The sequence below is a fragment of the Molothrus ater genome, chromosome 1 (assembly GCF_012460135.2).
Source record: "Molothrus ater isolate BHLD 08-10-18 breed brown headed cowbird chromosome 1, BPBGC_Mater_1.1, whole genome shotgun sequence".
NCBI lineage: Eukaryota > Metazoa > Chordata > Aves > Passeriformes > Icteridae > Molothrus > Molothrus ater.
The window spans coordinates 141,314,631-141,328,665 of NC_050478.2; the positions used below are offsets into that span (position 1 = coordinate 141,314,631).

At 46.0% G+C, this 14,035-nt stretch overlaps 1 protein-coding gene and 1 non-coding gene across 2 annotated transcripts; one reads left to right on the forward strand and one right to left on the reverse strand.

Moving 5' to 3' along the window:
- Positions 1–917: 917 nt before the first annotated feature.
- TRNAM-CAU (transfer RNA methionine (anticodon CAU)) lies at positions 918–990 on the reverse strand. Its single transcript has one exon. It is a non-coding gene; the product is annotated as a tRNA-Met (tRNA).
- A 1,974-nt stretch (positions 991–2,964) lies between these two features.
- FAM83A (family with sequence similarity 83 member A) lies at positions 2,965–12,950 on the forward strand. The gene is made up of 4 exons (XM_036378572.1): positions 2,965–3,462; positions 6,216–6,383; positions 7,617–7,741; positions 12,401–12,950. The coding sequence occupies exons 1-4, from the start codon at positions 2,980–2,982 to the stop codon at positions 12,948–12,950; spliced, it is 1,326 nt and encodes a 441-aa protein (XP_036234465.1). The 5' UTR covers positions 2,965–2,979.
- Positions 12,951–14,035: the final 1,085 nt, after the last annotated feature.

A 14,035-nucleotide genomic window follows, 5' to 3' on the forward strand; every position in this document is an offset into this window, starting at 1 on the left:
TAAAAATATGAGGACTGGGATCTTAATTTGTTCTGCTTCCCTGGGGTTTTGCTGATGCTCTTTGGGGCAGTAGTATGGGAGCAGGATGCTCGTGCTGGCCCTGGGGCTGAGGCACAGGGCAGACCCAGGATGATACCTGTGACCTGCAGCTTTTTGTCACCTGGGGCGCGGAACAGCCTCTCTGCTGCTCGTTAAATTACATGAAAACCTAAAACCACAAAGGTACTTGGTTTTCCTTGCCTTAACGTCCTCTGAAAGTAGAAAGAGTCACATTAGCAGCAACCAGGATCCATAGAAATCTCGTTGCAGCCCTCAGCAGAGTGTGGAGAAGAGGCATCATTGCTTTTCAAAGGGAGAAAAATGCAACAAGCCAGGATCATCTTGGAGTAGATGACAAAATTTGTCTTTTTCTGATGATTGTCTTGGAGTTTACATATAATTATTTCTCTATTTAAAAGGAAATAATAAATCCACTGAGGTTTTGGCCTGCACCATGGGCTGTATGTGTATGTGCTTATGGTTTGTAAAAGGGTAAAGCTGTAAATGTGCATGAATGAAACTGGAGTGTTTCTCGCAGGCAGGGCTGGTGTCCCGCCCTGTCCCCACAACAGCTGCTGGGCCCTGCCCTTAGCCTGACCCCGGGTGTGCCCGCTGCCCACCGCAGGAGCCATTCCCCCTCCCCAGAGCCCTGCAGGGCTCGCAGACAGCCCAGGGTCTGCAAAGCGGCTGCCAAAAGCTGGAACAATTGCAGGAGTTATTCCCGGGAGCCCAGCACGGGCAGAGACGGGCCCTTGACCTGGAACCGCCGCTTCGGAAATCGCGACAAGCACGGCTTGGGAGTCACCCACCGGTCGGGCGAGTTTGTCACCGCTAAAAGCGCGGGGGAGGCGGCCGAGAGCAAAAGTGTTGCCCGCCTTTGCCCCGTGTGAGGATCGAACTCACGACCTTCAGATTATGAGACTGACGCGCTACCTACTGCGCTAACGAGGCGGCTGAAAGGACGGCCTCCGTGAGGGGTCTTGTTCCTGCCGGCGGCCTCGCTCCCCGCCAGGGCCACGGGAGGACACGGCCCGGCCCGGCCCGGCCCCTCCTCCGCCCACAGCGGGCGGGGTCCTGTGCTGGCCGTGCGGGGGCTCGGGGTGATCATGTGGGACCGCAGCGTGACAGCGGGGCTGCGCTAGGGTGACATTGTGAGGCCCCAGAGTATAACCCGTGAGGAGCCCCGCCGTGCCCATGTGGGGGACCAGGGTGACCCTGAGGGACACCGGGGTGACCAGGAGAGATCGTGGCCGAGGAGGGGAGGGCTGTCCTCGCCCGGATCGGCGTTGGCAGGGCACAGTCCTGCATGTCAGGGTAATTAGATGGCATCATTTTCGGCCTAATTGCGCAGAACAGGTCAGGAGATAATTAGTGACTTTCGGCCGCGTCTGGCAGCTGCGGGCGGATGTTGGGGGCGGAGGGAGGGTCGGGGTAGTTTTTAAAACCACCCCAGAAGCTCAGGCCGGCCCCGCCACCGCCCCTCCTCGGCCCCACGTGGTCGCTCCGGGATTAATATCCGAGCCATTTCGTACCCTTCTGTGTTTCGTACATCTTTCTCTCATCTTTATGTGTGATTTTTTTTTCCCACCCCATAGGGCACCTGACATAGCCCCAGAATCTGTGAAGCTGCCCTGAAAAACTGTCCCTGAAGACAGCCGTGCTCCCGAGGCCAGGGCGGCGGGACCCTCTCCCTGCCCCGCACGGCCTCAGCAGCCCTCACAAGAGCCCGGGCCGGCACATCCCCGGATCCCGCATCCCTCTGGAGCCAGGGCACGGACACAGGGCTGCCACAGGGGCGAGGCCAGCCCACCCGGGTGCGGGAAGTGTGTCACACGTGGCGCTGCAGCCAGGCACGCACGCAGGTATGGACACCTCGGGCAGGTGCTGCCGCCCCGCCTCCCTCGGTCAGACCGGCCGGCCCGGCTGCCCCCGGGCTCTGGCCTGTCACCTGCGCTCCATCCACCTAATGACACAGCAGAGAGCTGCCACGGGGGCAACGTGACTCCAGAAGCTGCAGCCTGGGAAAAAAAAAAAAAAAAAAAAGAAAGAAAAAAAAAATCAACCACCACCACCAAAAAAAAAGAAAGCCCTAAATGCGCACAATCAAGTGATGAGTGTTTGTATTTCTGATGCTTTGAGGCCAGCTCACAACCCTCCCTCCACGTAATATTCAGGATGTTTGGGAAGGGGTATTTTTCTTTTAATAGGATGGCGTAGTCACAAAGCTTTAAAGAAATAAGTGAGTGAATCGTCTATGGTAATAGCACCATACTCCGGACGGGGCACAGTGACGAAGTTCACATCTATTTTTAAGCCTGCCTGGCAGCATGTAGGTGCAGAACAGAGCCCATGACCCTTTTTGCTGTTCTGCAGCCATGGACATGGCTGCTGTCTCTGTTCCAGTTCACCATCAGAGCTGTTTTTTCTCCCTAACGAATACTATGGGAAGACAGGGAAGCCTCAAGCTGTTTTGAAGATTGTGTAATGATGCTTGGGAGCCTACCTGCTTTTGCTTGAGTGCTTTCCTCACTCATATTTCACAGGATGCGACAGGAAGGGAAATACAATCGAATCCGACGGCCGTGGTAAATTTGACTCGAATTCTTCGTATGCCCTGGGGCTGAGGTGGGTGCCTCTCAGATAAGCAATCTAATCAGCTTTGCATTTGTGTCCCATCTGGAAACAGATTATTGCCGGAGTACACCAGCACCTGAGAAGCAAGCTTCAGGTTCGTTTTGAAGATAATTGTAGAGACAAATTCAGGGAGTGTGACTTTGCCCGTGGTAATAAGATCTCTTTATTTTTATTCATAGTTAATTCGTTCAGCCGAGGCGATTTCATGCCAGAATGCAGTCCTCAAACAAGAAGGACGATTGCCCTGCCTATGGCACGCATATGCATGGTGCCTGCCCGGCAGATCGGCTGCTGCGACAAAGAGCCATGAACCACCCCAGACATATGGGCAAGATAAGGAAGAGGCTGGAGGATATCAAGAACCAGTCCCTGAAGTTGACAAAAGTGGACTTCAGCCACAACGAAAGCATCAGATTGGCCACCGACGCCTTCTTGGATGGTGGGACAGACTCTTACCTGGAAACTCTAAGCAAAGAGGGTGAGGTGGATTTCCTCTCCTCGGTGGAAGCTCAGTACATCAAGGATAACGCCCGGGAGTCTTACTATGCACAGGAGTGCCCGGGTGCCGACGGGGCAGCCGCGCCAAAGCAGAACGACGCCGGGTCGCTGCCTTCGGGGACCTACTTCCCCACCATTTCTGACAGCAGTGAGCCGGCTCTGCTCCACACATGGATTACTGCAGAGAAACCCTATTTAAAGGAAAAATCTACAGCCACTGTGTATTTCCAAACAGAGAAGAACAGCAACATTAGAGACATCATACGCCGGTACATCCACAAGACCACTCAGGTATGAGGAGAGAATTGTCTTTCCCTCTGCACTCAGTTCTTTCTTGCTCTTACAAACTCAGGTGAACATGGTGTTTAATCCAAGGCAGCCCTGTGCATTGCAGTGTAGCTTTGCTCTAGAAAGTGCCTGTGAAGAGCTTGTTGTTGAACACAGGCAGTGCTTTTTAATTTTTTTTTTTTGACTCCAAGATTTTTTTATGTTGGTGGCTTAAAAAAAAAAGATTCCCTCTTCTCTCTTGTAACTTCCCCTTCACCCAGTGGGTTAAATGTGCTGCAGAAAGGGCAGCTTGGCTCTGTCCCTTCTCATGCACCACCCCAGCAGGATGGTTTTATCTGTTCAGACCACTGCACCATTAATGAGAATTAAGCCTAAGTGAGCTCTCAGCCATTAGGAATTGTTCGAGAGGATTTGTGGGAGATGTGGTGAAGGGGAGGCCAAAGAAAGGCAAGTATGTCTGGTATGTCAGCAGCCATCCCCAGAGGAAGGAAATTATCAGAAAATAAACCTTTCATCCCTAAAATGTTGCCTGTATCAGTTAAAATGTCATGTGGGCTCCATACAGAGACTCTGCAGTGTAACCTGGCATGTGGGAAAGGTGCAGATGCCTCTGACTATGTACAGGTGGGTGGAGGCCACAGAGGTGCCAGCCACAAGCCAAAGCCAGGCTGCCCACACTCTGGGAAACCAGGAACTGAGCAGCTGGAGTGGGACAGAAAACTGATGTCATGTGTGTTCTAGCAGCTCTCTTGTTTCCCTGGAAAAAAAAATACTTCAGGGCTGTGTTTACCATCATGCAGAAGTTTTGCCCTTATATAAATTCAAAAGAGCAGCAGCAGTTTCACCCAGCATGGTCAGGAGCCAAGCCAGGATGCAGTTGTGCTGCCCAGCACAGACTTCCCAGTCCTCTGCATTCCTTCCACTTTGTTTTTCCCCTGCAAGGGCAGGTGCTGGCCCTGATAACACAGAGTGTAATGGCAGGGGAGAAGGATCCCCGATGGCAACTGCTCTCAAAGCCTACAAGTGCTTACCACACCAGCAGAATTATAGATCAGTCCTGTTAAGTTGGAGGCATCAGAAAGATGAAGAAACTGGAATAATAAAATAGGCATCAGGTAAAATATCACCCAGACCAATTTTCTGTCCCAAGAAGAGAAAACTTGTAGGTGGAAAATTGGCAAATTTCATATAAACCCATGGTTCACATTACCTTCTTCATAATCTAATTTACATGACGAGAGTGTGCTGAAGTGACACTAACAGCATAAATTTGTGAACTGCTTTTTGAGCACAGTTTTCCAATGGCAGCAGTTGTTAACTATCATCTGGTAAGGGTCCATCCTGGATAGCCTGGTATTTGATATATGCATTACACAATTAAATAATAGAATAAAACTGTGTTTATGGATGATCTCAAACTGCAAAGGATTGCCAAGGGACACTACAATTTTAACACATTTGTGGAATTGATGCAAATCACGAAATGAAATTTGGGCATAAGAAATAAAGAGTACTGCAAGTAAGAGAGGAATGTCAGGTGCAGAAATATAAATTTGGAACAAGTGGTAAAGAGCAGTACCAGAGAGAATAGTCTGGAGCTGGGGCATTAACAGGAAGTGTGGGTGTGAGATATTTGACATAATTGTGCTTACCTAGCCATGGCAAAGCTCTTTCTGAAGCACCAGGCTTTGGCAGCAGGAGGAAGGTGTGGGATCCTCACTGCTCTTCAAATAGTTTGGCTGCCTGAAGAGGATGATGGCTGCACAGGATGTGCCTGGTCTTGTAGGATATCCTCATGGTGGCAAGAGGAATAAGCTTGCTGTTAGGTGTGGGCACAGGCTTTGGAGTGAGATTCAGAGCAAGCTGGAAGCAGTTAATAAGAGAGATCTACAGAGATGCTGTAAAGTTTGTTTTGATTGAAGGTGATATCCCATGAGCAGTTATCAAAGGTTCCCTCTTCTCAGTGGAGAAACAAGAACCTCCTGAAGATGTCAGGTAATAGCTGGGCTGAATTGACCCTTTCCATGGGCAACAGCAGACACCAGACAAGACCAGCACTTTCTAGTATGGAGCTGTTTTTGTATCACATTTACAGTTCCCTTGATCCACAATGGCTGCAGGCTGTGCATTTAAATAGTTGTCAGGGCTTTTATGCCCAGTCCTGAGACTTTTACAGTATTTTTGCCAGTTGTGAATTGGGGAGCATGGATGTGTGGTCAAATTCTAACAGTTAGTTTATAAATCAGTGTTTTAAAAAATATGGAGCTGTTGGAGTCTATCACCCCACCAACAAAAACAGGGTGAGGCTTTTTAAAGCCAGGGCTGTCCAGGTGTAAATCATAAAAGAGAAAGCATCATCCAGGGATTCTTGCTGAATGTGTGTGGCTTATGACACCTAGTGAGCCTTGTGGAAAGGGCCGTGGTCTTTTATTTAGCCACATCCTTATCATTCTCTGATAAGTATTTCAATATATTTCCTAGTGCTGAAATCTCACCTAAAAATTCATGTGTCATCTTGTCATATGTTGTGCGTTATATTGGCTTTATATGAGGAATAAAACAATGAGACAATATGTTTAATCAGTTTAATGATTCAGGCACTTACAGGGAGAAAACCAGAAAAAATATCCACAGATAACTAAATATTTGTGTTTATTGGAATGTTTTTTAAACAAATGAACTACATCACAGTGTCCTCATAGCAACCCTAAGTGATGTAAATTGACTCTGCTAATGGCTCTGCTCTTTTCCTGAAGGTGTTGGCCATTGTGATGGATGTGTTCACAGACACTGAGATTCTCTGTGACCTCCTGGAGGCAGCTAACAAGCGCATGGTCTTTGTTTACCTGCTGCTGGATCACAGCAGTGTAGATCTTTTCTCGGAGATGTGCGACAAGCTGCAGATTTCTGAGGATCTCTTCAAGGTACTGTGGCACTGTGAAGCTCCTGGGCTGAGAGCTGTCTGCCTAACTGCAGGCACTCTGAGCTAAAGCATGGTTATGCTGGGGTCAATCCACCTTCTAATTAAAAGGGTGCAAGAGATTTCCTGGGGTAGTGTTAGCACACCCAATTCCTCTCTGAAGATGCCTACGTTTTCCCATGGATATTATAGAAAGGTAAGGCATTTCCATTAGGTCCTCCGATGAAAGTAATCTTGGCCCTGAAGTCTTAAAACAGGACTTAGATTTCCCTAGTAGAGTTATCTAACATAGGCATTAGAGCTGCTTCTGTTTAATAGCTCTGCAGCAGCTGTGGTCTGGCAGCCACAGGGAGAAGGTGCACAAAACTCTTTTGCATAGCCATAGCTTGGTTGTACTGTGTGGTTTCTGATAAAATGTGTTAAAGCTCCTTCAAAATTTTAACATATTTCTGATAAAATATGTTAAAAGCTCTCAAATTTAGGTAGCTGTTAGTTTAATCTGTCTTCATCTCTGTCAGAAGGAGCTGGCTTTAAAAGAACCCCTCCTAGGGATTATTTCAGTTGTTGCTTGAGATGCTGTAGAGCTCCTATGGCATCTGCCTGGGGATGGATGATACTGCAAGGCCACAGACTTCTGGAATGGCAGCTGTGGACACACAGGAGACCTGAGGGCATCTTACACATACACCAGACACCTGGTTTTCAACAGCTGAATTCCATCCCAAATATATAAAGAAGCTGAAATTAATAATGTATGTTCATAGGTGTTTGCATGCATTTAAACCCTCACTCCTAAGGAGAGTGTGTCCTTGCAGGCCCACATGGACTGGAGGAGCAGAGGTTTTGCCCTGCTGTGTCATGGCACAGGCAGTGTAAATCAAAGGAGTATATAGCCACAGCAGATTGTGCCTGGGGTGTCAGTGGAAGGTAACAGGCTGCTCCCAGCTATGGACACATCTGTGCTCCTTCTGGCTGAGGTAGGGTCAGTTACTGTCACACAGCTCAGTTCCACCTGCAGTGAGCTTCCTGCAGGTTTATACCCACAATGAACTGGCACGTGAGAGACCTTGGCTAGGTTTCTTCCTGACACAAACCTTCAAATATCCCATCAGAGAGTCCATAAAGAAATCTGACTTTGGGGCAGTGAAGAGCTAAAGGCAGTGGGGGAAGGGGGTCCTCCCTGTCTGATTTTTAATTAAAAGGTATGTAATTCACTCAATTTTATTTTTATTTACAGAATATTTCAGTCCGCAGTGTTACTGGAGAGGTTTACTGTGCCAAGTCAGGCAGGAAATTTTCAGGAAAAATTCAAGAAAAATTTCTTATCTCTGACTGGAGATATGTGCTTTCTGGATCTTACAGGTGAGATAAGCCATTGCACTTCATCTCTAGGTACTCCTCTATGATTTTTAATACTTCTTCCCAAAAAAAGTGCCATGGAAATCTTTGTAAGGTAAGAAGCTTTTGTTTAACAAAAAACACCTCATGTTTTCAAATTTGTGCCATTTTTCCAAAATCTACTTAACTTGCTTTAAAGGTGCTCTTAATTCTTTATGGAGCATGGGTTTTAATTTAAATGCTCAGAAACTAATGTAAACAACTTTGCCAGTGCAGCCCTGGGGCAAAGCTAGAAATGTGTACAGCTTAATATTATGCTTTCCTCATTGTTAGGGTTCTCAAGTGTTGTGATCATGAGACATGATACATTTCTGTCTCCCTCGAGATCCCTTAATTAGCATATGTCACTCAGCTTATCTGAGGATTTGTTCTTCATATGACAAATTTAGTGATTAAAGGTAAAACAGAAATACTTCAGAGACTTACTGTTTCTCCATGTGTTTCATTAACAGGTAGGCAGTATATACCTACATAACTGCAGTAACTTTGTTTTTTCCCTTTTTTAAATTTTTCTTTGTTTGTTTGTTTGTTTTGTTTGTGCTGCTGTAATTATTTCAGGTAGTGGATATAGCATCTCAACAACTGGATTTTTAAGTAAGATCCTAGATCCTCTGGTCAGGGAATTTCAGGAGACTGAGCTTGCATCAAATAAATGAAGTTTCTGAGCACCATGGCTACATAGATATGTTTCACAAATGACCAAGTGTATCCTAGAAATCCAGGTACAAAAATACAAGAGGTGATTATTTAATTTAAAGGATGTGATTATTTTTCTTAATCCCAGTTTACAGTTTAGAAGCTTAAATGCCTCTGGTCTGATAAAGCTGTGCCACCAGGAAGTTTACAGAACTACAGTAACAAAGGAAAAAGTGAATTTGTGGGGATGGGCTGCTGGAGCTCAGATGTACACTAACACAGGCACCCACTTTTCATTACATTTCCAAATGAACCACCAGACAAACTCAGTGGACACTCAGGGTTGGGGCTTTTTTACTGACTGTTCTTTTGTTTTCTTGTTATTTTGGGTGTTTTTTAATCCACTGCCAAAGATGTATTAAAGTCCAACAGAAGACTTGTATAGAGTAGAAGTGAAGGATGTGTGGGAGAAGGACAGAACAAGATCTATTTTCTTTGACCAAGAAGCTTCCTTTTGGGTTCTCTTTCGATACCAAAAACATTAAAAACACCTGAAGTCCTGTGCAGTCACTTCTGTCTCTCTCTACTGCTGTTGAATATCTTCTACTCTCAAGTACCTTGTCAAACTATGTAATTCCATATCTAGCACACAGAGAGGGTGATGAGGAACAAATGTATTTAAAATTATAAAAGACTGTTTAACTTCAGCACATTCAGCACCAGTTTGCAATTCACATGGGTTATAGCTGGCTACCAGTATGTGGCATTTCTTGCTAGCTCTCACTTTATTAACCTGAAAGATTTTTGTTATCCCTAAATCTTATCCACCAACCTCTTCAGGTATAAACAAGAATGATGTTGAGTGAAACAGACTCAAACTCTTCTGCTATGCATTTGTTGGAAATCACATTGGAGTAGATCTTAAAACTGATACAAAGATTTTAAAACACAACACCAAATTTCACCCAAGTTCTGAGCTCTGCGTGACAGTTGTAATAGTGGGAGGGGGGGACAGGCTGAGGAAATAAAATGGCCCTTCAGGACATACTCTAAATTTTTGTTGCCAGTGTCTGTGGTGAGGGGTTAGAATGCAGTATTTCTTTTTGCTGTCTCTGTCACTCTACCTCATCCTATGGTAACTGTTATTCCATTTTTTAATGACTTTGAAATTAGATAGTGCATGAACTTAGCATTCCTAAAGAAGGCAGAATGAAAACAGCAGAAAGCACAGACCTTGATCCCCAGGGGCAGCTGAGTATCTCCCTGGCTGCCACTCTGAAAGCCACTGGCCTCTTCAGAGTCAGCACCTGACAGCTCACACGGACAAGCTTTGCCAGGAGCATCACTTCAGGTGGGGCAGGTTTGTCCCACACAGGTTATCCTGTTACCAGCAGGCAACACAAACATCTGGGGTAACCCAGACCTGAGCCCAGCTGAAAACCCCAGTCCATCCTTCCTTCCATTTCAGATTCCATGGGTGTTGTGCTGCACGTTGCTGCAGCACTGTGAACACAGGGATGAGAACATCCCTACTGAACTGCAGCTCCAGCAGTGCAGAGGACACTCAGTATAAAACAAGTCCAGTGCTGAACAGAAGAGGTGGGATTTGACTGAGAACACCATAAATGAGAGGGTCTGTAACAGGAGATAGGACAAAGCCCTGGAAAGATGGCTGAGCAGTATCTGTCTGTGTTGGCCCCAAGCCAGGCATCATTTCTGTGTGCTTTTTCTTCTTTTGATGGGCCTCACCCAAAAAAACCTGGGAGAAAAGAGCTCCCTCTGGGATGGTGACACTAACATGATGGCTCAGACTTCTCTGAGCCTGTCCCAAAAGAGCACTCACAATTGTAAACTAAGGAGCAAAACAAAGCCTAAAACCTAAACAATGCATCTTCTCTTAGCATTAAGCCAATGAAAACCTGTTAAGTCTTTTATGCCAAGTTCTGTTTTGTTCTCCAGCAAAGTACACAGGCTGTAAATTGCTGTGACTCACTACACAACCAGTCCACAAGCATTTGTCTATAATCACAAAGATCTTACCTTGTAACTTTGAGCTGACCCATTTGCCATTGGTTCTTGGAGCATCTCTGGGTTGTTCATTTGATCTTTCTCTGTTTACAAGGATTACAGGTGAAATCAATGACCCTGTCTGTCAGGTACTCCAGGAAGATACATGTGGGAGTAAATTATCAAAATTGGGCAGAATAGGTTTCTTCCTCTGATTTTGTTGGGCTTTTAACAGCCATTTACAAGTGTAATTGATTTTTGTCTAAATTTTCTTTTATAAACTAGGTCTATCTCTAGCACATAAAGTATAAACATGATACTTTAGACCTCAGCCTTTTCATGAGTTTGTAACCTTCAATATAGATATCCTAGAAAAATTGTGTGCATTTTTTAATTTATTCCTGACCTATTGTGTCTTTAACAGTTAGATAAGGACATGCCAAGGTTTAGAGAGCACTGCTCATTGAATAAAGGCAATGTTGAGGTGGCACAGCAGATGTTACACACCCAGCAGGGAGTTAGCTCGCTCTCTACCTTGGCTCCCAAGGTTTGTCCAAATTTAGAATGATTTGAACACAGTGGATGAGAAGTACCTGAGTTTTAGTAACTTACTATGTGTTTTCATGTCCAATCATAAAATGTACAGCATAAATTGTATGGGTGCCCAGTGGCATTGACCTACTGATTTCTTCACTCCTCCCCCTGCTCCTGAAGCAACAGTATAAAATCACTGTATACCTCAAACCCAACCCTCCTTAGGAATGCTCTGGACAAGCAGATGTAAATTGAGTGTCTTGCTGCCTCAGTATCAGCTCAGGCTGTCAGTCCCATTGAGCTTCACAGGAGTTTTATCAAAACATGACAAGATTTTAAGTGCACACACCTACAGCCAAATCTGGCTCTCGGCAGCCCTTGTGCAAATCCAGCATAGCTAATAAAGTCACGCAGGAATAACCATGGCAGAGTTTTGCCAGCACAGAATAATCTCAGGTTGAAATCCACCGCTGCTCCGTATCCTCTGCTGCACAGCTCAAGCCCTGGTCAGTCCAGGGAGTAATTATAATTCATTCTCTCAACTATGCTCATTTTATTGGTGCTGCTGCTGCTCAGACACAGCAGCCTGCACAACACAATCAAGCTGGCTTGTGGTTTTATAAATTTATGTTTGTTGAGTGGATTAGGGAAGCACATAAAAGAAAAATCATTTAAAAGCTGTGGGTTATCCTAAGGTGTGTCTCTGAACTACCAGAATTAAAACTATTGTGGTGTTTCTCCCTTACTTTATAGCAAAGTATTACATTTATTTTTGGAAATGCTGTAGGAAATATTTGTAATTTCATTTTCTCTAGTGAAGAAAACAAGCATTTGTCAGGTGTGGCAGCTTCCTTTGTGGTATGGACATGACAGGAAGGTTGGGTTTTTAAGTGTTTCTCTTGACCAATGCAGAAAGATTATGGAAAAATGGAAACAAAGGATGGTTCTTTTTTCCTAGTCTTTATGATGTCGCTTGGAGTGACTGAGAGTCACCCAGTGGAATGGCATGCTGCAGGGTAAAAGGTACAATTTATGTGTGTGCAGATAAGACATGGCGAGACCTGAATTTAAGCACTGTGCATGGAAGAGAGGTCCCCAAAAGAGGGGTCTAAACTCCTTTCCATGGAACAGACACCCATAACTTGGGCATTGTATCTGACATTTATCCGTGCAGTGGATCTGGATCACCACTCCCTTCACGAGGTTGCATAACGTTGCAAGGTTTCTTGAAGGTTTTAGAGGCAGCTGCAATAACAAAGATTGATCCAAGTTAAAGAGCACTGATGTGAACTGACCTGAAATTCAACTTCGACACCATCTTCATCCTGTGTTTAGACAAGAAGCTTCAGCGGTAAAACACATTTGCCTATCGCATCACCCCTGCGGGGAGCTGCAGTTCCTGATGGCCGGCGTTAACTCTAACCCTTACCTTGTCTCTTCTTCCAGCTTCACGTGGCTCTGCGGCCAGGTTCACCGCAACCTCCTCTCCAAGTTCACGGGCCAGGTTGTGGAGCTGTTTGACGAGGAGTTCCGGCACCTGTACGCGCTGTCCAAGCCCGTGCGGGGCCCCAAGACGCCGCCGCGCAGCCTCCCCTTCCTGTTCAGCCGGAGCTGGGCGCCCCCGCGCAGCCTCCCCTACAGCGAGCAGGGCAGCGCCAACACCCTGTCCGACTTCAGCAGCCTCTCCGCCGGCAGCACCCACCAGAGCAAGCAGACCCCCAGAACGCTCATGTTCAACAGCAACTTCAGCCCGCAGTCACCTCTGCAGCGAGTCAATTCCTTCCACAGCTATGTGTCCTTCACCCCCCCGCCTGCACAGCAGGCCATCCAGCCTAACTACTACCAGCCGCACTACACGGCCGAAAACGCCACCGTTCCCTACAACAACATGAACATGAACATTTACAGACCTATAAGGCTCAGGCAAGAGGAACCGAACAGGACAGGGTTAAGCTCATCCTGGAGATGCCTCCACAAAGCTAACCTGTTTGCATAATAACCACCTTGTTTGGAAATCCAAGTAAATGTAGTGAGGACCTGTTTAGCAATCACTTGTGTACTGATGAATATAGAAATTCTGTATAATACAAATGAGGATGATTTCAAGCCTCTTGTTTTGTTGCTTATGGATGCTTCATTTCCCTGATTAAAAAGCCAAGGCTGCTAATGTGTGAACCTCAGGCGCATCAGGATCCCAGGAAGAACACATCTGAATAGTGCTGCTCACACACTGCTGCTGCCTGTCACCTGCTCCTGGCGGAATATTTGTGTACCAGAAGGACAGTAACTGTTTCTTATGTCCAGGCAATTGAAAGGGGGCAATGCACAGTTTACTACTATGCATTTTATACACTTGAATAAGGAGACTGAAGGCTGCTATTTCCGTGGCATACAGAGACAAAGCTGGCAGCAGCAGGATACATTTATGCTCTCATCAAACATTGATCTTGCTTTATGGGGGACTGTTTTTGGGCTGGCAGGGAAGCACAGGTCCTGCCAGAGCACTTAGAGCTCTCTGCTTGAGCTGCACAGCAGGGATGGCTGTTCCCAAGGATTCTTAGGAAGGGGCCTGGTACCCTTGACACAGACTGAGACTGACAGTTCCGGTTGTGGAAGACGCATTCACCCCGTGTTCAGTTCCACTCATCAGCAACACGGGTGTGTCCCAGCACACCTGGTTACAAACCTTCAATCCTACCAGCTCAGAGCAACTTTCCTTATGCAGAACAGCTGTGAAGGTTCAGACTGGAAAATGAAGCTGAGTTAAAGAAGCAAAGTCCTATTAGTAACACACCAGGACTGAGTTCCGGTTCTTTTAATTGCACATGGATCTTTGAAATCCTTTCTGTGGTCATCTGATTGAAGGTGAAGTTAGAGATTCTGCCAAGTTCTTCATGGCCTCTAATTTTTAAAGATAAACTGGGTGTCTGAAGTGCCCATGGACTAGAGTTACAAAGGGAGTTACAGAGATTCAGCAGTTTGAACCAAACCTGAAAAACTTTCTGCCAAATAATCCATGAAAACTAAGGAAGCTTCTGTAAGCAAAAGTAAGAAAATTCATGAAACTAAGGATTTCCATCC